The sequence below is a fragment of the Hermetia illucens genome, chromosome 5 (genome assembly GCF_905115235.1).
Source record: "Hermetia illucens chromosome 5, iHerIll2.2.curated.20191125, whole genome shotgun sequence".
Taxonomy (NCBI): Eukaryota; Metazoa; Arthropoda; class Insecta; order Diptera; family Stratiomyidae; genus Hermetia; species Hermetia illucens.
Window position 1 is genome coordinate 35250447 of NC_051853.1, and position 25045 is coordinate 35275491.

Consider the following 25045-nt stretch of genomic DNA (forward strand, 5'->3'; position numbering starts at 1 on the left):
GGAGATCGCGCCTTTCCAATCTTGTGCAGATAAGACTGAAAACCTCCATGCCCACTTGAAAATTGGGTAAGGAAATAGTCAGTCTCACCATGCTTTCGATTCAGCCACGCACCTCAGTTGCCGATGAGCCGCGCAGTCCATCTGCCTCTAGTTTCATTTTTCCAAGAGAGCTGCCACTCGTCTATAGTGCGTTGCCGTTTTTCACGAGCAACCACCTCCCTTGGCTCATCTCCCTTGCGCTTGTATATGCCTTGACGCTCCTTAGCAACAAGGGCAACAGAGATCACTCACGGCCGGTTCAGAGACAGTGGGTACGCAGACGCCACCCGCAAAGGTCCCCGTCTCTGTACTTGCGCGAGAAGTTTACGATATACCTTGCCACGAGCGTCAGCCCATATCTCTGCGCCGTAGAGCAGGACAGACTGCGTTGAACTCATCAGGAGACGTCGCCTGCTAGACATAAGACACCCAATGTTTGAAATTAGCCTACTTAACGCCGCAACTCCAGCTGTTCGCTGCTGCTTTGATATGCTCAAAAAAGCTCATCTTTTCGTCAAAAGTCAACCCTAGGTACTTTACCGCTGGTTTTGACTCGATTATCGACTCGCCGAACGATATGGGACGCAAGGTCGGAATTCTCTTTTTAGTCAGCATGACTACTTGGGTTTTTTTTTCAGTGCAAGGTTGAAACCATAAGTAGTCATCCATCCGCTTACCCGTCGCATCAATATGCCGAATCCGCTTTGCGCTTCTTTGACAGTGTATCCAGCGCGACTCTTCTGGCATGTCGAGTTCAAGTAGACTATCATAGGTAGCGTTTCAAAGGTCCGGCCCTCGGATAGATCTACCCCCGACGTGACCTCCATTCTCCTCTAACCCTCTATATCCGTCAGGCAAGCGTTGAATGCGCCGAGCAGTAGGTCTGGTCGGTGTTGGAACACAAGTTTGCATACCTCTGCTAGAATACCACCAGGTCCTGGCACGTCTCCACGGGTCCCCATTCACCTCATCAACCAGATCCTATCAGAAGCGATCTTTGCTCTTGTTTATTGCGCTCCGAGGTCTCGGATTTCCAGAGAACACGCGATTTCCAGGCTGGAAACCAAACGTCTTTCTCCCAGAAGCCCCTCGACTGCTTCACAGAACGTACTTCATTTGTTGTCTTCGGGCCTAGTTCGGCTATTACTCCACCACCCTTCGTTTCACGAATGGAAGAACCTTCTGCTCCATTATCTTCGGGTTTCATCTTGTAAGGGATTGCACTGAGGACTTCCGCAAAAGACTTGCCTTCCGTCTGCTTAATAAGCAGAGCTGGCAGTCCTCCATCGACTCCCCATCTTTTCTTTTGGGGCTCAGTCCTTCGTGTCCGCCTTAATTTTAAGCTGAGATTTTTCTGATGGCGCGACTGTTGTTGTTTCTTGTTCCTCTTTGCCTTCTCCTTTTGGGTCCTGGAGAGTACCTCAGTGAAGTCTCCTTCAGATGTCCCTTCCTCCTTTCGTGTTTTCCACAGTCCGTCCTGCAAAGGGCTGACTGCCATCCGTTTGGTACTCGTAGGGTTCTCGTCGGGAGGCGCGGTGGTTTCTGCTACCAGCGGATTTCCTCTTATTCTCCATGTCCGCCTATTATATGCAATCCTGTTCAGTAACTCTTCCAGTTCCATTAACCCGTTTTTCACCCATTTGCAGACGTTTTTTCGGAGAAACGTCGCAAATCGCATGCGTTTCACAATTGCCGCGCATTTCTTAATAAGCTTTTCCTCGTCAGATTGTGCCAGAGTAGTTGACAGCCCTCCCACTCGAGTTATATTCGAAACTATTTGGTTAGTTTCAGCAGTTTCCACTGTGCCTCTTTCCGCAATTATAGCACTGTGTGGTATGGTCTGGGTTCTTGTCTTTGTTGCAGGCGCCGCATCACTTTGCAAGCCCCTCTCTTCGTCTGCCTGTCCCTATGTCTCGTCGGGTATTTCAGCCCTTGTTGCGTCCTTCGCTGGGCGCTGGGACGAGTTGCGCATTTTCGTGCTGCGAATAAACGCAGCCAGCTCACTATCTCCTCGTTTGATTTGTCTTTGTTCGCCATTTAAATTGTGTACCAGCGAATCGTGTGCAAGAGAGCAAGCCGCAATAGTCAGGAACGGGTATACCCTCGGGGGTTTAATAATACCGGTTCAATGCACACAATCCGACCAGGGTCCCGAAGGAACTGGCTCCTGATACACGCGCCAGGGCAGAACTAGGCTCACATCACCCCATCGATGTCGACAAGGAGTTGTCGACGGCTCAAGGGACTCCTAGTGTGTCCCGGCGTGTTTCGGTCATTAGCAGTTCACTCTTCACCGAAAAACTTTCTCGAAGCTATTAGGTAGGTGGTATGCCAGCTAGGAGAACACGGTACGGGCCTTCATATGGAGGCTGCAGCGGCTTGCGGACAGCATCTGTCCTGGCCGGGACGTGCGTGCACGTGTCCAGCTCCTTGGGAGCGCAGGAAAATGCGGATGGTGTCGGGTGGAAGGTGTGTCTTCAATGCGGCGAAGGTTGTCTTTCAGCAGGCGCAGCAATCCCGAATCTGAGAGACCCGATTTCTTGTCGAAGACCGGATCACTTGGGAGTCTTGGGTTCTCCCCGTATACCACCTCTCGGCAGGTTGTTCGTAGGCCGAGAAGGACGAGAGGCAAAAGTTGAGTCCAGGACGGATCGTCGCGAGCCATAATGGCGGCTTTTAGCGTCCAGTGCCCCGCAATCCAATGTGATAAGCCTTAGTTCGCTGGCGTTTGAATCCCAGGAGTTTGCCTAACTCCAAGAAAAGGGTGGACTCAAATTGCATTCCGTGGTCAGTGATGATGACTGCAGGGACGCCAAAGCGAGGTATCCACTTTCGGCAGAGGGTTTCGGCACAAGATTTCGCCATAATGTCCTTCAGAGGTATTGCCTCCGGCCACCGCAAAAACTTGTCGACGATTGTAATGAGCCTACTTCTTTCCTTGCATGCCCGGTGACTTTACACTTCTGGCATGCGATGCACTCTCTGGCCCAGGAGTTGATGTCCTTATTCATGGAGGGCCAGAAATATTTCTCTGTGACTAACCGATTTGTCGTCCTGATGCCTGGATGCGCGTGGAACACTTCCTTGCGAAAGCTAGCCGTAATGTATGGCCCAGGTCCCTTTTCCGAGTTTTCGTAGCAGAGAGAGAGGTTCGAGCCAAAGATGGCCAGCTCCCGAAATTTGTATTTGGGGTTGGATTTGAGGCTCTGAAGTACTGCTCCTGCGCCTTGGCGATAGCCGAGAAGTCGAGTGAGGCGGGGATGTTAACCTCGGAGACACGTGACAAAGCGTCAGAAACTATGTTGTCCTTATCGGACACGTGTTGTATGTCGGAGGTGAACTGGCTTATAAAGCTTAGCTGTCGAAGCTGACAAGGGGACGCTTTGTCGGGCTTCTGGTTCAAAGCATACGTTAGAGGCTTATGATCCGTGAAAACTGTAAATGGCCTGCCTTCTAGAAAGAAGTAGAAGTACCTAATGCTCAAGTACGCGGCGAGCAGTTCTCGATTGTAGGTGCTATAGTTCCGTTGAGTGGAGTTTAACTGTCTGGAAGAGATGAAGAGCAGCACCTACTGCGATGTCAGAGGCATCAACAAAAACGGCTAGGGATGCATCTTGTCGAGGAAATGCCAAGAGTGTAGCATCAGTTAGTTGTTGTCGGGATTTATCAAACGCGATGGCAGCTTCTTCAGGCCACACAATCTATCGTGTGTCCTTTGTTTTGAGGCCAGACAAGTACGCGTTCAAAACGGACTGGTGTTGGACGGTCGACGACGATAGAAATTTAGCATGCCCAAGAACCTCCGCAAATCCTTCACGGGAAGCTTGAGATCGCTTGCACCTTGTCTGGGTCGGGCTGTATTCCGTCTGTGGAAATTACGTGGCCGAGGAAACTCACCTGTGTCTAGAGAAACTTGCATTTATCAACCTTTAGGACTAAACCGGCCTCAAGGAGACGTTGAAAAATGCACTCGAGATGGGCTAAGGGCTCAGACTCTGAGGAAAAAGCGACCAAAACATCCCCCAAATATACGGAACAAAAGTCGAGGTTTCACAGGACCGAGTGAATGAACCTTTGAGAGGTTTGCGTCGCATTGGATAACCCGAAAGTCATCCGTGTGAACTCGAAGAGTCCAAAGGGTGTGCATATTGCGGTCTTTGGAATGTCTTCTGGAGCTACAGGGATTTGACGATACGCCTTGGTTAAATCCAACGTCAAAAAGATGCGGCAGTTTACGAGATGATGCGCAAAGTCGTGGATGAGTGGAATAGGATATCGGTCTGGAACAGTCTGTGCGTTTAACCTTCTGTAATCCCCACAGGGGCACCATTCGCCATTTGGCTTAGGGACCATATAGAGTGGGGAAGACCAACAGCTGTCCGAAGCTCGGCAGATACCCCCCTGCATAAGATGTTCGAATTCTTTCCGTGCAATAGCCAGCTTCTGGGGTGGTAGGGGACGCACCTTGGAGAAGATAGGGGAACCAGTAGTGTTAATGTGGTGCTGCACATTGTGCTTCACTGGTTTAGAGAGAGTACATTCGGTAATGCCCGAGCTCGAGAGTCAGTAATGTCCTCCAAAAGTACGGAAAGATTGTTGTTAGGAACAGATGAGATTTGGCGTGACGAATTAAGGTTGGTTGTGGAGTCTATAAAGGACCTGTTCTGCAAGTCCGCCAGCAACCCATAGTGACACAATAAGTCTGCGCCTAAAATGGGGAAGCTAACATCCGCCAGGATGAATCGCCACGGGAACGTCCTACGCAAGCCAAGACTCACGTCCACTGGGCGTACCCGTAGGTGTTAATGCGCGAGGAATTTGCCGACGCAAGTTTCAAGGGTTGAGGAAATAGCCGATGATGCCGGGGAAGAACCGATGGCACTGCGACCTAGTTTTTTGAGGTACGCGTGAACTTACACGGGATCGTACATCTGGTGGCTTTTTCGCCGGATTTGCGATTGTACTAACAAATGCTTCGGTCCGTAGGTTGTTCTGACGACCTGCTACCCGATCGCGACCATATTTGCCCTGCCAATAAACCAATTAATGATACGAAAATTGCCCCTTTTCGGAGCAACGTAACTTTTTAAGAAACAGGAAATGTTATGGTTTTTTTTATAGGGGTAGGAAAGTGGGAACTTTTCCTTCCTCTTGCATGCCATCTTTTCCCCACCCCTTTCAGGGGCGCTATAACATTTTAAAAGATGATTACCGCTGCTATTTCTCAATGGGGTTTAAGAAAAAGGACCTCCCGTATTTCTTGTCATGCCCTTCTTTAACTCTGCATGGATTGGGCTCGAAGATGATCTTTACTGTTTTGATATGAAAATAACCCTACTGTGTCTTCCCATATACTTTTAAGGGAAGAAATGCGCTGCAAAAGTGTGGCTAGAGAGGAGGGAGCTTCCTGTTTTTTATACATCTAGGTAGGGTTGAACAATTAAACTTCACCATGATGTTATCAGAAAAAGCCCCCTTTGAAGATTCATAACTTTTTAATGGGGGTGATCACTGCCAGTTTTCATCGACTTTGAAGAAGACGGACCCCCTCAATTCTTTTTCATTTCATTTTCCGCCCCATCCAGGAATGGGGTTGAACATTCAACCTTTAACCCGAACTGTCACGATTGAGCAGAAAATAAAATCAAAGTACGTTCAGAAGTTGTTTCTGTTCAAAGCTTACACCCAGTTTAGAGAAACTGCAAATGTGAATTGGAATCCTTTTAAATCAAACCCAAAACTAGAAAGTTCAGCGCCTCTTCTTATAACCTCATTTCCACAAAACTTTATACTCCTAAGAAATCGTAGAAAATTCGACTAGAATTTAACAGTCAAAAGTTTTGTTGAGCACAAAATAAACTTGGGCCAACTTCCCCGGCTGTAATTTTTCCTACTTTTTTTGTTGAAGTCGGCAATAGAAATAAGTCAACAGAGGATCCGCTCATTTGAAACCATCGTAAAGCAGAAGCAAGCACTCAGCCGACGAACAAGTGGGAGCCATAACTATGTCCTGATGCAGCCACCCCCGTGCATATGTTATCCGAACGGCAAAACTCCTAACTCAGCAAAACTATCAAACTTTCAACTTTGCGCTAAGCAATATAATCTCCCACCCCGTCCAATTCTGCTTGTTATACGTAGTTCGGTGAAAGTCACTCTCACGCGCTCTCCTAAGGAAAATAAATAACGAAAAGAAAGTTCCATACATTGAAAGACTAAGTCAGCCATGCACGTGCCAATCGTTAAATGCATCGAAGCTCATAAAACTTTCTTTTCGCAAAAACGACGATAGAAAATAATTTTTATTGAACAAAGGGATTTGTTTCACTAACATCAGAAATGATGAGCGATTCGTGCTCGGAAAGATAAATTTAATGGCAGATAGCTTTTTAGTCCCGGAGTCTATACCGCCCCGGCTTCATTTAATTAGAGCGAGGTTGGTGAAAAGCTAAATGGGGAAATTTATTACATTGGAATTGGCCTCGTAGGCAGTCGAATAAATTTAATTTTTTTCTGTGCCAGAAATTGATGATTTAAGGCGAAATTAGAGGGAAAGGTGGGCGCAAACCATAGGAAAATGTTTTCATTTATGGGTTCAGATTTTCCCTAATTCGTTTGGGGATTGAATGTCATAATCCTATTATGGTCGAATTTTCCCAAATATGGCGCCCCATGTGCTCGCTATCAATTTTGCTGCCTGTGCAGGAACAAACCCCCCCCCCCCCCCCCCCAATTTGTCATAAAACCACCTTATACGGTTTAAATTCCACCCTAGATACGACGCTTTTTTCACAAATTGTTTATTTAAATTTCAGATGGAAGCCTTGGTTCGTGAAATGCAAGACCCGGAGAATGGGGTGCCAGTCCGGCAGCAGAAAATGTTCTTAACATCAATTCCCTACGCTTTTATGGGTAAGTTGTTCAGCAAGTGGATTCCAAGAAGGGCCTCATTATTGCCTCCTTTCACAGGTTATGATTTAATAGAATGGCTCATGGATCGTCTGTCTATCGAAGAGTCCGAAGCGCTCAGTATAGCTAATCAATTGTGTTTGCATGGCTACTTCTTTCCCGTGAACGATACTAAAACTCTTACTGTCAAGGACGACTCCTCGCTCTATCGCTTCCAGACACCTTATTATTGGCCCTGGCAACATAAGGCACCTGACAATGTTGAATACGCAATCTACTTAGCGAAACGTTCTCTACGAAATAAACAACGACATGGGCTCGAGGACTACGAAAGCGACGCCTTGGCCAGTCTGCACAAAAATCTTAAAGGCAAATGGGATTTCATCTCAATGCAAGCCGAAGAGCAGGTGAGGCTGGCCAAGGAGAGAAAGAAGGGCGACAAGATTGTTGGTGATTCTCAGGTAAGAAAGATAATAGGTCTTTGTCTGCTTCATTTTAGGGAATATTAAACTAATTGCATGTAAGCAGGACAAATCCTGCTCTTCTCTGCCTTCCTTTTTGGACTCAGTTTGTGTTTTCATTTGAATCTCTCGCAACAGGATTAATAGGAAAAGTTGATCCAACTAATGGAAAATTCGAAATCATTGCCCCTTGGCATGAGCAACTACATAGTTTCAAACATAAAGACACATATGAGCAACAGGCAGCTCCGATATACTGAAAGGCTTGAACGTGATGCTCATATAAAACTGAATCCAAAAAGGACTCTAATTCAATTGATATAACACAGCAGGGGAGACTCAATTTAGCTCATATTTACGATCCAATTCCTCTAATTCCAGGAACGAGCCTACTGGCGTGTACACCGTCCACCACCCAACCAATTTACACCCCTCGAACCATGTCCTGTTCCGTCACGTGATCGTCAAGGGATTAAGCCCAAGAAACGTACCGTCGAGGATTGGCAACGTGAAGTTGACTACTTGAAAAAATCATTGGCTCGTACCCGAATGAAAATGTCACAAGCCTGCGAGAGCCTTTGTAACTATTGGGAAACCTTCTCCGAATATGATTTCTTCCTTCATCCAGCATTGCCATCGAATCCTTGGGTTTCCGAGGACACGACATTCTGGCAATTGAATAGTGCCATTGTTGATTTGCCAACAGAGAAACGGATTAAAAGATGGGCAATTTCAATTGAGGAGCTCGTATCCGACCCAACGGGAATACAAGAGTTTACGACGTTTTTAGAGAAGGAATATTCACATGAGAATATTAGATTTTGGATTGCGGTTAATAGGCTCAGACGGAGTGCACATTCACAAGTGGCGAAAAAAGTTAATGAGATTTATGAGTAAGTAAATGACGTTTTATATTGGCCATACTAGTTAGTAAGAGCGCGTGGTATCTTTTCACTACGAGAGGATACTCTTTCTCTACCGATGGGGAGTTAACGTCCAGCGAAAGGGTAGGACAATATGCACAATGTCCTCTCCTCACTCAATTGAAGTTTAAATGCAATTTCCTCCACCAGAAACAAATGGAAAATGTCCGAGTGCATTAAGCATTTCTATCAGCGAGGCCCTAACAAAGTTACCCTGAATAAAACCTGTTTATACAAATCAATATCGAATCCACTTTCTACTTTCAATATGACCAACCTTTCACTCCGTCTTTCCTCCGTCATAACATAATTACCAGCTTAAGGTTCGATAAATAGTAAAGAATGAGATAAGAATAAGGATATAGGTGCTTTCTTAATATAAATAAAATTAGTACATTCAAGGTGAAGCGCAGTTCTCTCGATTTCTTCATTTTGATCTGGCCCTGGCTACTCTTTATTAGGTCACGTCTCCGGGGATGGGTTTTCGCTATTTCTTTTGTATTATTTGAGACGTCAGTTTGCCCATAAGTTTAATCATTCTTTGTGTTGACCTCTTCTGACGGTAAGTTCTATGTAATTGGCTATGTGTGACATAACATATCAACCAGATCAACGCGCGTGATTCAATCCCTACATTTCTGTGCCATATAGCTCTAAGGTGGCCCACTTGTTAGTCATTCTGTGATAGTAGATTCAACTGTATGGTATAGTCTGCAATCAAGTTCCTGCTCTTCCTTAATGTCTAGCCTAATACTTTCGCCTTCTAGTCAAGATGTCTAGAGGTATCTGGTCCGTACGTCCGCGATGATATGTCTGGGCCAAGTGTTCGTAGCGGAGCGATATTCGATTCCAAGCAGCTGGCGAGAACATGAGATTCTTTTCTGAAGAGCTGAAAAATTTTCTGACAACTGTCATTGAAATAAGAATTTTTGTTGCTGACGTTCTTCGCATGGTGCCTATATCGTCAGCATAGGCCAATAGTTGACCTGGCTTGGGCTATTCAACCGGAGAGCATCTTACAGCAGCCGATAATATCACATTGCCAGTTACCAGACGTTGACTAGCAACGCGATTGGCTCTCCGAAGACCAAGTAGACCGAATGATAAAGCTTGCAGCCAAGAACCCTCTCCTTCAATCATTATAGCAGTTTTCAATATCCTGTACCATCTCTTGAGCATAACTTTGGACTCCGGGTGTCATGTGGTTGTCCGGTGTCGTAAAACTGAGTAGTTTGCCTAACTCCAAGGAAAGAGAGGATTCAAGCTGAATTCCCTGGTCGATGATTATTACCGCCAACACAGCGAATATCGACAGAGAGCCTCGTCTCAAGATTGTGCAGTATTGCCTCAGGCCCAAGAGTAAACCTATCGATGATTGTGAGGTAATGCCTAAAACCGTGCGAATCTCAGGAAAGCCCGATTATGTCGAGAGGAATTGCATGAAAGCCCTTGGTGGACCCAGATAACATGTCTACTTCTTTTTTGACATATTTCGTGGGTTTACACTTCTGTTCTGTTTGACCCCAAAATCACCGCAGCTTCGGCAACGCAAATTGCAGGGTATGCCGAGTTTAGGGGACATATAGGTCCCCTATAAGCCATTACCCGTGCAAACCACCGGAATCTTGTACGCATTTGCACGCGTCTAGCACAAGACTTCTCGCGATTGGGTTTTGTTATATATAAGCAGCAAAATCCTCCTTAACTAGGCACAAGACTTCGCCATCTGAGATCGGCGGGTGCGAATAGATTCCACCCTTGACAGTCGCAGCGATACACCGACGTATCCGTCGAAAGATTAATAATAATAATAATCGTTGGCACAACAATCCGTATTGGATCAGGCCTTGTAGTGTGTTAGAGCACTTCATTCAAGACCGTAACGGTACACTACAGAACACTGTAGGAGGCAATGTGCCCGAGATTATTACCAAGAGCAAATCCCGCTTGGTCAGTCCGCCAGCCCGCTCATTCCCCTTTATCTTCCTATGCCCAGAAACCCAGAGAAAGATGATTTTGACCATGCCGCCTAGTCTGGAGGATGTCGCCACTGAGCACAAGGCCTTAATAACCGCTTGACTGTTGATCAAAATGACTATGCTACGCTTGGGGGTCGGATCATGCTCCTGCAATCAACAGACTTGCAGTATCGCCATGCGAAACCTGGAACACTATACGACTCGGAGACACTGTGTTTATTCGAGAAAACTCCCACACCGACAATACTGTGTCACATCGAAAATACTGTGTCATAGCCTTACAATACGCGCCGGTCTTCCTGTGAAATTCAGCTTGCGTGTAACATAGTCCGTGGGGAATGCTCAGATTTCCCAAGGTACTTCGTCCTGAGTGCCTCCATCAATCAAACAGTTGCGTCTTTTCAGGGGGTCGTAAACGGAAAGGTAACGTCGAGTTGTGCTTCGGGTAGCTATCGCCAGTGCTATCAACAGGTTTAGTTTTTTGTTGCAAAGGGGTAGTACATTTTGAGGTTTTTTCCGGGAACGTTCGGTGGTCCGGTCGAGGGTCATGACGACCTACTACCCGAGCGTCTTTTTTCACCTGTTTCGCAAACTTCATCCCGGACGGAGAGCAGTAACGGTGTCAGTTCATTTTGCTAAGGTGGTTGCTATTGCGGCCAATGAATTTATAGTTGCGCGGATTTATCCAGCGCGTCGCTCTACACCTCACCAACCGCAGACCACGAGTGCACTTCATGAATTTGGTCGGCGGTTACCGCCACAGATCCAAAATTGCACATTCCCTCCGGAAGCCGCTGCAACCACAAAGATTGGAACAGAGCCATTCCTGCCGTGTCCCCAACCAGCTGCTTCATTTCCCTAAGCAGCTGGACTGGGTGTCCGGTCGCCCAGCGTGAGTTCCGTCACAAAGTGATTCAGTTTGGTTGTCTCACTCACTGACAGACGCCGTACTAGGTATTCCTTTAGAATTTCATATGAGCCCTGCTTCAAAACGGCGAAGACGAGCCCAATTGATTCCCTGTCTAGCCCGACCAGCGCACGGTTGAAACATGTGGCGTCAGATGTGGTATCAGCAAGTCGTGAGCATACGCACCCTCCTCACCCCGCTACTCTCCAATATTCGTGAAATTTCGTCCATCACTATTAACCAGCACCGGAGAGATAGCGCCACCCTGGGGCGTGCCTCTATTCACAGCTCTGGTCAAGTGGCTGCCTCCCAGATCCGACAGGATTATCCTGGATTAGCATGGATATTAAGATACCCCTTCAATCCAATACCGGACAAGGCTTTCTTGATGGCGTTGGCACTAACATTGGCAAATGCTCCCTCTATCTCCAGAAAGGCAGCTAGAGTATACTGCCAATTACCTCGCGAAGAGCTGTTTCTGTGGGTTTGCCTTTGAGTTAAGCGTGCAGGGAAAGGCATTCTCTCCATAATCGTCCTTAAGTGGATAGCCAGGACGCACTCTAGGGTCTTCAATATGAATAAGTTGAGACTGAATTGGTCAAAGGTCCTTCGTGGATTCATGGCCGCGCCTGCCAGATTTCGGTATGAAAACCAGACTATGGTACGTACACGTCTTTGAAGTGGTTTTGGGTGATGGCTACCTCTAGGCACTTACAACTTCTGTACTACCTAATTAAGCATTTGATTTCACTACAAATGAAAAGTCAATATCAGTTTTCTTATAATACTAATATTTGAATTATTCTATTTTCCTCATGAATAATAACTGTTGAATTTGAATTTTGCAGGGAATTCTTGAAACCAGGAGCACCATGCGAGATCAACATCGATGGGAAAACAATGGAAATTGTTCAGCGTGGTCTCAAGAATCCTTCACGTTTCACATTCGATGCGGCTGCCGAGCATATTTACATGTTACTTCTTAAAAAGGATTGTTATCCACGATTCATTCGTTCCGACCACTACAAGTCCCTTCTTGAACGTGGCATTCAGCCAGCCCACAAAAAGCGTTTCTTCGGTTTTGGTGGGGTAGCGAAAAAGAAGAGTTCCACCGCGGCTCCACCAAATCCGGCATTACTTGCACAAACACCAGGAATTGCAAGCGTTCCCCAACCGGGTACTCTGTCCCGAAGACGAGGAAGCGATCGAAGTTTAACAGGATCCGCCCATGAACTAGCCATTACCAGTGTTAAGGAGGTATCCAGTAAAGTGCCACATTCTCATAGCCAGAATAATTTGAATGAAACACAATACAGGTAAGAATAGTGATTTTTCTGAACAAGTTGTGATTGCCTCACGACGCTGGAAGTTTTGGCTTTCATTGTTCACCTTAGTTCAGTTGAAGGAAGGACACAAGTGAATTCTTGTTGTAAGCTTAATAAATTTAATCTTATTTTCGGTGAATTTAAGTTTATTGTGTTCTTAGTGTTCCTCACAAAAAGAGCAAATCTTTCGTAGATCAATTCAACATTTTAGTGCTTTTTATATACATCAAGAATCCTTTTTTTAGTTCACTTCAAACATGCATTTCAAAAACTTCTTATGTTTTCATAGTGTAACCGTATACAGGGGCGACATGCCGACAGAAGGGTTGACTATGGATGTCGACATGAGAGAGCCATCCACATCTGGAAGAGATGATGCACTCGCTCAAAAATACATTCAGTAAGGGGTCGTTAATTGGCCAAACCACTATTTTATTTGCAAGATGTACTGTTGCCCATCCCTTGCTATATACTATTTACAATGTTCTGTATTCTGTCCTGTTTGGGGCCTGTAAGGCGTGCTGGTTACTACTTACTATTGTCGTTGTATTCAGACGTTCTCTGTATATTCTCAGTCGATATTGTAACCTTACACTTTGGTATTTACTAAAATTGTGTCGTGGCTCTCTGTCTCTGGTGATTTTTTATTACAAATAATTGAATGCTACGATTAATCTCTTCTGTCTAATGTATGCTATACCCTCACATTCCAACTAGGTAGAAACGATTTTCATTATAACTGTTTGTCAAGATTCTAAGAGATACATGGATGTACTTCTGCTTTTAAATTGTATCTGTCGAAAAAGTAATGTGATTGTCATAGATTTAGGCTTATTGTCATTTAAAGGAATTCATTTATGTATATTATGCATAGTCATTCATCCAGCATTCACATGTCCTACATTTAAAATACAAAAAACATACTAACCTATATAAAAGTAAAGAAATAACTTCAAAGGAAATCCGCAATTTAAATCGAAAAACGGAAGAACTTTAAAAGTAGAAGTACTGCCTTGCGAAAGTATCTCTTCTATCAATCGTCAGTCTTGAAACCTGGTATTTTGTAGTTTTTGGCTCCCAGTAACAAGATCGATTTCCCTCACTGTTATGTACATACATATATATTATACTTAAACCACTACTTTTCAACATTCTTACGGATTGCTTTCATATACATTTATCTTCATATTATCTAAAATAAATATTTCCAGTTGATTGAGTAACGATTGCTCTTGGCGCTGGTTTGTTTGTGTTATCCTGATTGGTAGCTCTAATGCATAATAACCTGAAATACTCGTAAAAGAACAATTTTTATTTTCCAAGTAGCTAATTTTAAGTTTTCTACAACACGCGTTGCTAGTGATTGCACCAAATACTTTTTCTTTCAAATTTTCATATCAATGTTTAGTATCTTTTTATGGTTTCATCATGGGACTCGAAAATCGTTAGGCCTTGGGTCGTCCTTTCTGTTTTCAAGTAATATGAAACTATGAGCATAAGAATACACACAAATATTTATGATTTAACAATATTTTAAAGAGGAGCTTTTTAGATCTCCGTTTACGTCAAACAATACAAACCGCTAATAAGATACATTCTGTGAGGAGCATACCGCAGTTCTCCGTTGGCCGATAGCATTGACTCGAGAAATTTTCAGAATTTCGTCCGTCTGCCGCTCTCTATAGTTCTGAGTGTTGGCCGACTATAAAAGACAATGAACGGCGTCTAGCGGTAATAGAGAAGAAGATGTTGCATTGCACTGGTGGCGTGACACGTTTTGATTACATCCGAAATGAAAATATCCGTGATCGATTTGGGGTTGCACAGATCGTGAAGAAACTCCGAGGAAGGCGTCTTCGATGGTATGGTCACATAATTCGCGTTAACGAGAATTCACTTGCCAAAATTGGTCTGAACATCGAAGTCAATTTTTTCTTTGTTCGACTCCCGCAACAGCACGCTGGCGGACTACCAACTAAACACCTCCCTGTCATCAGAGAACTAGCCTGGAACCGTTTGACACATTACTTCGGGCTAGCCCTCCCGCTCTGCCGGCTTTGGGAGCCTTCAAGTCAGGGAATTCCTTTCACCAACGGGAGGGGAGGGGAGGAAGGGAGTTCAGCGAGCCCCTTATCGACCGATCCCTCCGCCGGTCAAGTTCAATCTTCTTCGTAGTATGAAGAGCCCGAACATAATGCGCAATACGATTCCAGCTGCCGGCGCTCTTCAGCATCTCTCTGACAATGTTGTCTGGAGAGAGCTCCCCTGCGTCTGCATAAAGTTGCTGGCGGAGGCCGTCCCACCTCTCGCAAGAGAAAAAGGTGTGTTCAGCGTCATCCGCCACTCTATTGCAGAACACACAATCAGGAGATCGCGCCTTCCCAATCCTGTGCAGGTAAGACTGAAAACCTCCATGCCCACTTAGAAGTTGGGTAAGGAAGTCTAATTTGTCGATGAGCCGCGCAGTCCACTTGCCCCTTGACTCATTTTGCCAAGAAAGTTACCACGGAGACGGTGCGATAAGTAGACGCCACTCGCAAAGCTGCCCGCCTCTGCACTTGACCGTCGCGTTTACGATGCACCTTCTTGTCAAGGGCATCAGCCCATACCTCTGCACCATAGAGAAGAATGGACTGCGTTGCTCCCATGAGGAGACGTCTCCTAGTTGATATAGGGCCCTCGACATTCGCCATTAGCCGACTCAATGCCGCGACTCCAGCTGCAGCCCTGTCCGCTGCTGCTTTGATTTGCTCGAAGAAGCTCATCTTCGAGTCGAGCATTAAACCAAGGTATTTAATCGCTGGTTTTGACTCTATAGTCAACTCGCCGATCGATATGGGACGCAGGGTCGGGATTCTCCTTCTGGTCAGGAAGACTACTTCGGTTTTTTCCAGCGCAAGGTTGAAACCGTGAGCAGTCATCCATCCGCTTACCAGTCGCATCAATATGCCAAGTCTGCTTTGCGCCTGTTCAACAGTGCGTCCGGCAACAAGTGCCGCAACGTCGTCTGCATAACCGACCAGGCGCGCCTCTCGGGCATATCGAGTCTCAGCAGACTATCATAAGAAGCGTTCCAGAGGTCCGGTCCTAGGATGGATCCCTGTGCTACTCCTGACGTGAGTTCCATCCTTCTCGGGCCCTCTAGCGTCTCATAGAGCAGGGAGTAGTCTTTCAGATAATCCCTCAATATCGGCAAGAGATAGCTTGGCACGTGAAAGGAGTTCTCTAGTGTGCTTAGCATATCTGTCCATCTTACAGAATGGAAGGCATTTCTGACATCAAGCGTTATAAGGAGCACTATCCGTCGAGATCGGCGACTGTGTGCCCCGGCTCGATTAAACGCATTTACCACCTCCATAACAGCATCCACTGTAGATTTCTCTGTTCTAAACCCGAACTGCCTTGCGGATAAGTCCCCGCTAGCACGAATTGCTTCAGCGAGTCTACCCCTGATGAGCTTCTCGAGCACTTTTCCAGCCGTGTCAACATCGAAGTCAATGGTAAGCGACCAAAAGGCAGGCGCAAACAACTTTGGCTTGATACGCTTGATGGGCATTTAAAAGCCTCGAAATTGCATCCAGATCAGGCATTTGATAAAATAAAATAGCGAAACCGATCACGACGAACCGACACCACTTGTGAACGGGACAAAGGCTGAAAAAAAAGAAGAAGATGTGAGGAGCGACGAGTGTCACATAGTGAAAAATTGCATTGCCCTCTAGTTTTTAGATAAATTTTTAAATAAATCATTTGATGGGAACCCTGTATTGATAATAGTCACCCTCATACGCTTCAGAATCTGAGTTTAATGTTATTGGCAAATGCGAAGAATTTAACCTACAACAGATACAAACAAGTCGGGAAACCGGAAGCTAGACGTTTCAGGTATGAAAAGTTTTGTGTATTTCTTCTATAAGGAGATTTGAGTGTGCATTTGTCCCATTAGTATGTAGCACGTAATGTATACATACATTATATGCGAATATCTACTTTCAAGTGATATTGACATTTAAAGTCTTGAATTTGCACACAAGCAACAGCTTTGACCTATTATAATTTTGTTGCGGCAAAATTTCGTGATTCTAGGAGGAACTTAAGGGCGGTTCTCCTGCCAATTTTTATAATAAATATAGTTATTATAGTAATGTACTATTATTAACTTTATTTGAACCGATATCGGTGTGGAGAGTATTTTGGGGCCTAGGCACCATAGAGTGGCAGCCTCTTGACTTTTTTCAGATTTTTCGGCTTCGAAAAGGACTAACCGAGATCTTTAATTTGATACCCCACATGACTATATTTGATGAAAAAAAATTTACACCCCCCTTTTGCATGTATGGGGACCCCCCTTACATTCGACGTAAAAGGATGTAACTCACTATATGCGTGAGCGTTCATAGTTCCCACGTCTCTACCAAATTTGGTGCGAATTGCTATAACTGTCTCCGAGAAAAATACGTGTGGCGGACAGACATACAGTAAACCGATTTTAATAAGGTTTTGTGTTTTCGAGGCTTAAATATCACATGAGAGTTTTGTACAAAACCTTAAAAAGGACTAGGTGGAAGAAGATTCTTCATAAATGTTAATCTAATATGTCACGCGATTCTCAATTATTCTCTTTAATTATGACGTCGCATCTTGTTTGCATGGTTTTAGAAGCAATAACTGCTATAACTTTGGCGTTAATGGCCTGATTTTCATGAAATTTGACATGTGTATGTGAAATATGGTCCTCTATGGTGCGAAATTTGACAGTCCTAGAATGAATTGAAGGGGGGCTTTTCAGTAAATTTCTAAGAGTTGATAATATACTATTATTAAGTTTATTTGAGCTGATATCGGAATGGGACATATTTTGAGGCCTAGATTTCATCTAAGCGCACCATCCTGACTTTGTTCGGATTTTTGGGTAGGGAGATTTTCAAAAATGAGTCCTGTCTCACTTTAAGTGCGTACATTTTGACTTCTTACTCGCGCACTTGGCAATTCACGCCAAAACTAATATCAGTTTCAGAAAGTACTAATCGAGACCTTTCATTTGACGCCCTAGACGACTATATCTGGGGAGCATTTTTTTTTAAATCCCCCCTTTTCATGCAACGGAAGCACCCCTTTAAACTCCACCTAAATTCATGTCACTCGTTGTATGCGTGGGAGTTCATAGTTCCCATCTATCCACCAAATTTCATTTGGATGGGTTTAGCCGCTTTGGAGAAAAGTGCGTGTGACAGACAGACAGAGAGACAGTGAATCGATTTGAATAAGGTTTTGTTTTACACAAAACCTCAAAAACACTGCATTTACAGAAAAATTACTGAGATTTCGATATGAACAGTATTGACCGAGATGTACTGTACAAAATAATGTTTGAGTTGGGAATTCCAGAGAAACTGGTATACCCTATCAGAATAACAATTGACCATCCAGCAGCGTAGCACAGAGTTAATAATTGTCTGCCAGATAAAGCAATGAAATAGGAATAGCGCGGTTATACGAAAGTTGTCTGAAGACATAAAAAGTACGCTTGTAATGACAAATAGTGATTGGCGGTGGTCAGAAGTCCACCATGAGCGGTCAGAGACGATTAAGAGGGGAAAGCTATCCCAAAAGCCTAAAAACGTGGCGAAATTGACCGTGACGGTCCGCCCGCAGACATGATCCATCCAAGTGCTCCGTCGACACGTGCTTGTACGCCTCTATGCTGCTCGGGAATGTAGGGGGAAGGAAGATCCCTTCAGCAATTCGATCCCTCACGTGCATTAACCACATGGATCACAGGGCAGTAAGCTACCTTATCCTTACCCAAAGACACACAATAACATTCCGTACACCTTTGCCGCTGCATTTGATCCCCTTGTATACAATCTTCATGCTCTGAGTATACAAAGCGATAATAAGAGCTGCGCTATGCTACAGATGTGAAACACGGGCCCTAACACAAACTTCCGAAAAACTCGTCAGTACCTTTGAAAGGGCAATAATAGGAGTTAAACGCGAAGATAGCCAAAGGCGAATTTTATATAACCATGAGCTGTATAAAATACTTGACGGCTCTGAAGTGTGCAAAATAATCAAACTTCGGGAGCTGCAATGAACTGACCATTCAACGTGTGAAAGTCACTCGAATACCTAGAAAGGTATTCAAAGGGAAAACAGAAAGACGAAGAATGGCAGGAAAACCGAGATTACGCTACGCAGATAAAGACAGCGCATCACTGCTCGAAGCTAGAAATTAGAGGATGCGATCCGTAGATCGAGATGGTTAGAGAAAAGACCAAGGTCCTTTCCGAGAGCTGTACAGCTTCGTCGACGACGAGCTTCTCCGACCACAACATGTCCCTTCTTGAACGTGACATTAAACCAGCGACGGCTTTTTGGTCGTTTCCCATCGACTTCTATGCTCAGACCAATACTAACTAGTGAGTCCTCATCAGTGCGAATTACCTGACAATATAGCAAAGATGCCTCCCCCTTATATTTTCTACGATTAGTGTAATCGAATATCGATGGCGAGGGTGACCATCAATGTCAATCATGGTTTCTAACTTTGCCTACGACCTACAATCTTTAGTTCAATTTTAGCTGATGAAGAAAGAAAATCGCGAAAAAAACCAAGCATTGATATAACAATTCCAACCAAAAGCTAACAGTTGGAGACCCCTCCACATTGTAAAAAGCCTCTTTGAGAAAACTACTGGAAGGGGACGAACCGCAAAACAAAAATGAAATCTTACGCACAAGAAATTTTCACGCGAGTTCTCCAAGAAACGTAATGACTTCCTGGGTCTGCTTTTCGTGCTTCATTCACGAGCAGCCGAAATTAAACCCGCAATGCCGACTTGAAGAATTTACGATCTGCAAAGCTGCAAACGCTTACCTCTCTCCAAGACACCTGAACTCCCCTTAGTCTAACTGATCAGCTGTCTACCCATCAGCCGGTTCCGGTCCCGCTAATCCTCCATGCAAAATGCATTTTCAGTCGCCTCAACCAGAAACAGAACGTTACACCTGCGTATAGTAATGTGTGACCTGGGCAGCTTTATGTGCAAGGTCAACGTTCCCGGTCATGCAATATTCGAGAATTATCATTACAAATTAACTAATTTTAAAAATATAAATAAATAAATAAATAAAAGTTTTAGAATTTTAGAGAAAGGTAGCAAGCGGTAGGTTTTGATAAATAAAATGAAATTATTAATTTTAAAATTTCAAATGGTTGATCTACGTGAATGTCGCGGTGGGAAATAGGAAATTGGGAAGAGTTTATTGGGAAAAGTAAGGGGTGTTAACATGGAAGAAACGAGGAAAATGACTTTCAAAGGTAAATCCAGAGCCAGGTTTATGAAACATTGTCGGAATTGATGAATACGGCATAGGTCCGTTTGCAAGATGCATCTTTATTCTACATTCGTATCTTATTATGAAATCGCCACAATTTTGTTCCCAGCGAGCCAACAATTATTTCAGGTATCGACATGATCTGTATGAAATGGTGTCCTTTAGCTACCATTTGCGGTCCAAACTTCAATGAACTTCTTAAATTCAAATCTACCCCGGAGTCATTAGTCCTGTCGCCCTGATGGGAGCTGAACCCAAAAAGTGGTGACTGAGCTAACAAAAAACAAACAAGATAAAAACCAGGGCTCTCATTCTAACGGTCATCGTACTTTAAATGATCTGAATGGCATAATACTATGCCGGTTACGTCAGACCTTCAGAATTTTGACCAGATAATGAGAGCATGGAACTACTTACCATATTATGAATGTATGCCATCAAAGCCTATTTATGAGTCAAAGGATATGCCCAATTGTGTTGCTATTTGTTAGGAAACAAATAAGTAAAAACCACCTTGCCCTCCTTTCAGATTCAAAATTAAAGGTTGAATTTTCAACCCAGTTCCAAAGGAGGTGGAAAATTTATAAAGAGTGAAAAGGGAGATCACTCCTCTACAAACTCATGGTAGTCATCCCCTTTAAAAAGTGATGGCCCTTCAAATTGCGGTTTTTCGATGTCATCACGATAAACCTTAAATTTTCAATGCTACCCCGTGAGAGCAGAGGAAATAGAGAATACATCGAAGAACGAAAAAGCTCCTCCTTTTCCTCCTGTCCGGATAGCTGAGTGGTTAGAGCGCAAGGCTGTCGTACGGAAGGTCGCGATTCAAATCTCACTGGTGGCAGTGGGGTTTGTATCGTGATTTGACGTCGGATACCGGTCGACTCCGCTGTGAACGAGTACCTGAGTCAAATCAGGGTAATAATCTCAGACGAGCGCAATGCTGACTGCATTGCCTCCTACAGGGTACTATAATCCTGTAGTGTACCGTTCCGGTCTTGGATGAAGTGCTTCTTGTATTTAAAAAAACGTCTTTCCTCAGCATAAGAAGTGACACCATTGAAGAAGGGTATTTGGAGTACCATAATCTCCACTTCACTTAGACTTGGGTGAGGTAATTCCTATCACATTTATATACCTGTATACAGTTCAATCGATTTCTTCACTCCTGAACGATTTTTTGAGTGATCAAAGTACTACTCAACGCTCTCAATGCAGCTTGGCTATCGTCAGATAGATTGCGATGCGCCTGCCCTTCGACCGCTCGTCAATCATCCAGGTTGCCACCCTTAGGATCGCATACAATTCAGCCTGAAAGACCGGTGTGTATTGTCCCAAGGGAAAAGCCAACTTCTCGTTTTTATTCGAGAGGTAAACTCCATCGGTGTAGAAGACGTCAGTATATCCTGACACGCATTCTTCTGGTTCGTCCCAGTTTTTTTCTCCGTTTCAAGATAACATCATATCTTTTACCAAACAGATGTATGAGGATCTGAGAATCGAATGGCATTGCGAAAAATAGATTGAGTTCTCCCAATGACTCTTCTAATGCTCTGTGTGTCTCTCCGCGTCTATTGTTTCCCCATATATCTGATCGAATTAGTCTATGAGCTGTTCTCATTGTAGTACTCTGAATAAAAAAATGCAAGGGATGAAAATTGAGTAATGCATTCGAAGCTGTGCCGGATGACACACAGTTCTTTGCAGTGTGGCTAGTTTGCAGCGAAAACTCTGTTGTTTCATACATCGACGAATATCGGCCTAATGTTAGCAACATATATCCACATTACTACCTGAGGCGTAAGTCCCCATGTCGAGGCAAGGGTCCGCATACACAGCCCATAATCTGTGAGAGCTCGTTTCATCTTTTTCTCTACATGTTTGTTCCAAAGAAGCTTCTTATCTAGAATAACTCCCAAATGAAGGGTTGTACCCCTCATCTCTGGAAAGCCAAGACCATTCAGTTTCCTCCTTTTTATAAATAATACCATTGTGTGTTTATTTGAATTAATTGAAAGTCCATGCCTGAGGCACCAACTGTGAATCAAATCAGCAGCGCGTTGTAAATTTTTGCACACCATTCCGAGATCTCGACCAACAACACCAAACAGCACACCCACGTCATCCACGTAAGTTTAAACGTGTATTGGCAGTTTTTGCAGTTCGCATAGTAGTGAGTTGATCAGCATACTCTACAGAACTGGCGATATCACACCTCCTTATGGGCAGCCTTTGGTCGCTTTCGCTGTTAGGTAGCGATCAACACCCACTTCGGCACACAGCAATCTCGGCGTTAACATAGCGTAGACCCATTTTATTAAAGTTTCGTCAACACTATGCTCCTGGTGGCATCACAGAGCTTTTGGAAGGGTGCACAGTCAAAAGCCCCTTCAATGTCCACGAACACCCCCATCGCGTACTCGCCTTTCAGAATTGCGGTTGAAACCAAAGAATGCAGAGTAGACTCACAGTTGGTTTAGTGAGTGGGACCTTAGCGCCTTCTCGTGATTGTGACGCTCAACCAGTCTCTCCAGCCATTTCAGCGAAAATGATGTTAAGCTGATTTGCTTGGATCTGAATAGTCATCTTTCCCAGGCTTTGGTGGGAAGACTATCTTCTCCTTCTTCCAAGAGGAAAGCATGTAGCCCAGAGCAAGACATTCACGAAAAATATTTCTTAGAAGTTGCTCTAAGTACTCTATACCCTCCTAAAGTTCTCCTCTTACCATTAACCTGGTACTGTTAGTTGACCGTAAAAAGGTCCTGCGAGCAGAATTGTCTCAGCACGGTTGCCTCTAACAATTTTCCCTGCCTTCTTTCGCAGTGCCTTCCATTGTCGTCGGCTAAGAGCCCTCCCAGGTTCACGGTGTCCGGGCTGCATGGATCTGTTTCCACATACTAGAATTAGACCAGTTGCATCCACATCACCAGCTTCCTTTTCTTCCACTTTTCCTTATAGAGGCGGACGGGAAGGTTCTGACAAGCAAGCCTGTAGTCCCTTCTCCTTTGCGGCTGAAGTTTCCTTCTGCCGAGCCTTCCTCTCCCGTTTTTTGGAAGAGTTAGGCAACAGTGTCACCCGCAGGCCGGCCGTAGTCTGGTTTCCAGTTCCTCTCATTAAGGGAGTTGCTGTACTATCCGTTCTGGCTGACCATGCCGTAGACACTGGGTGTAGGTTTTCCACTGAATTGGAGAGCCGTGCCTCGGCCACGACCTGATTTCTCAAAGTCGCAGGTGGATTTGAAGTCTGTGACTTCTTCCCACTTGGAGAATTACAATCCACCTTCCACCTTCCCACCTTCCACCTTCATGTGTTTTTGGACACCCTTAGTGTAGTAGTAAACTACCGCAAGTTCTCCCACCACGACAAGGTGGTGGCCGAGGGCGAGTACATCTCAGTCACATAGGCAACAAGACCTCAGGGGTGTCCTCAGGACTCTTTATAACTGAGCTTTAGATAGCCTTGTGGTTATTCGCTTATGATATTTAGGTGTCACCAAGCATTCATTTTCGTAAAGCTTTCTTTTACTATTGCCCTTCGGGGAGTTACACCCTCTCAACTGCTCTACATTTTGCCTATGAATTCATGTCCAGGATGTCGCGCACATTCATCAAAGTTACCTAATTTTCCTCGCCCAATTACCCCGCCTCATGTTCTTTTAATTTCATAAGACAAAATCACGTCACCGTAACTTAATTTCATAACAAAGTATGAAAATAACACAATGATGGCGGCTGAGTGGCGGAAGTAGAACAATTCGAGTCAAATAACAATTTTACATGCAGCCTTTCCGTCAGCAAAGTGTGTACGCATAAATGATTGCATGCAGGTTTTGCGGGGGTGTTCCTTGGAGATGAAAAATTTCATAACCTTGCAATTAACCGAAATGGAGCTACGTGCCGCAGCTCAAAAATGTCCTGAAAAAGGAGAGACGAAGCCAACATGGGAACCACGAAAATATATTATATGTCCCTCTGTGATATGTTTGCGTAATAAAATATGCTCCCAGGACGAAACGAACATTTTAGATGGAGTTTCGGGACACATTACTCACTTTTTGAGGCAGCGTCGTTGAGTTTGTTAGTTTAATAACAGAAACCTGATAAAGTAATTAACGTAATTGAAGGCACGCTCAAGGCAAGGAGCAGTCGTTGACTTTCAAGGAGGTTCTTGGCGTGCCTCAAACCGTATGATGCAAGCGAGTTCATTCTCAAACTTTCAGTTACAGTGTAGATGCCTTTTTCTGAAAAAAAACCAACCAGGACGTAACGCTATTTTTACCAACCTCCTGTTGGTGGTTATATGTACAATGCTCCTTGAAGGAGACCATACAATTTTAGAAATTTCGTTGAGAGTGAACCGAAGGATCAACTGGTAATCAGGATTGAGATTATATTATCGACCTTTCTTTTTTCAGAGCAGTTTAAAGAGTCCTTCCTTTCGTTGCTTCCTTTTTCGTTATTCAGATTGTACCTTTCTTTTGCATTAGTTGCTTAGATATACGTAATAAGAAGTTTCGAAAAGCGAACACTGCGTTCAGATGTATTTCAACTTCTGTATCGTCCTTTTTGCCACTATAATTTCAAATTGTGTGAAGTCACTGACGATTCATCGGTGTGTGTAGTGCTTCATCGTTCAACTACAATAAGTTGATGTGCTTGCATTGTATTTCTCGATAGTATATGAAACTAACCCTAGAAAATGCCTTTCCATTAAAAAGGACAATTAACAGGGAACCACCACCGGTTGGAATGAAAGCGGCTCGCACTGAACGACTTGAGTCTACAAGTGATGCTGGAGCTTGCGCCGTGTGTCCTTGGGATGTACCACAATCATCCGTTGAAAGTGCAGTCATGCTGTCCGTTTGTCCTTGGGACGAGACTCAACCTACGAAACAGCCGGTTGAACCAAAGAATGCCAAGTAAGTTGCTAATAAAAATAAATACAGACTTCAAATTTTTAGCCATTTTTTTTTCATCCGTTCCTCAGCAGCGACATAACTGAGGTATCAGAACGAATGCGTCGATCCTGTGGTCTCAGGCAAAACACTGTCGATAGTGATTACAGTTCGAAACGTTTAACACCTCATGTTACCGAACAAAGACGTGCTTCCATGACAATGGCTCCTAGGTAATCTCCACAAAACTCCCAAATTTATTTGCAT

The 25045-nt window shown here is 44.3% G+C and overlaps 1 protein-coding gene across 11 annotated transcripts in view; it reads left to right on the plus strand.

Annotated features, from left to right (window-relative positions):
* LOC119657579 (regulator of G-protein signaling 9) overlaps window positions 1-25045 on the plus strand; it is a 193896-nt gene that overhangs the window by 159258 nt on the left and 9593 nt on the right. For 5 of the 11 annotated variants that reach the window (XM_038064553.1, XM_038064548.1, XM_038064547.1 and 2 more), the window contains 6 exons: window positions 6855-7409; window positions 7791-8302; window positions 12067-12534; window positions 12833-12943; window positions 24602-24802; window positions 24871-25011. In XM_038064553.1, coding sequence (XP_037920481.1) covers window positions 6855-7409; window positions 7791-8302; window positions 12067-12534; window positions 12833-12943; window positions 24602-24802; window positions 24871-25011 — 1988 coding nt within the window. The remainder of the gene's footprint in view (window positions 1-6854; window positions 7410-7790; window positions 8303-12066; window positions 12535-12832; window positions 12944-24601; window positions 24803-24870; window positions 25012-25045) is intronic. The other 6 variants (XM_038064558.1, XM_038064552.1, XM_038064550.1 and 3 more) reach the window with 6 other exon arrangements.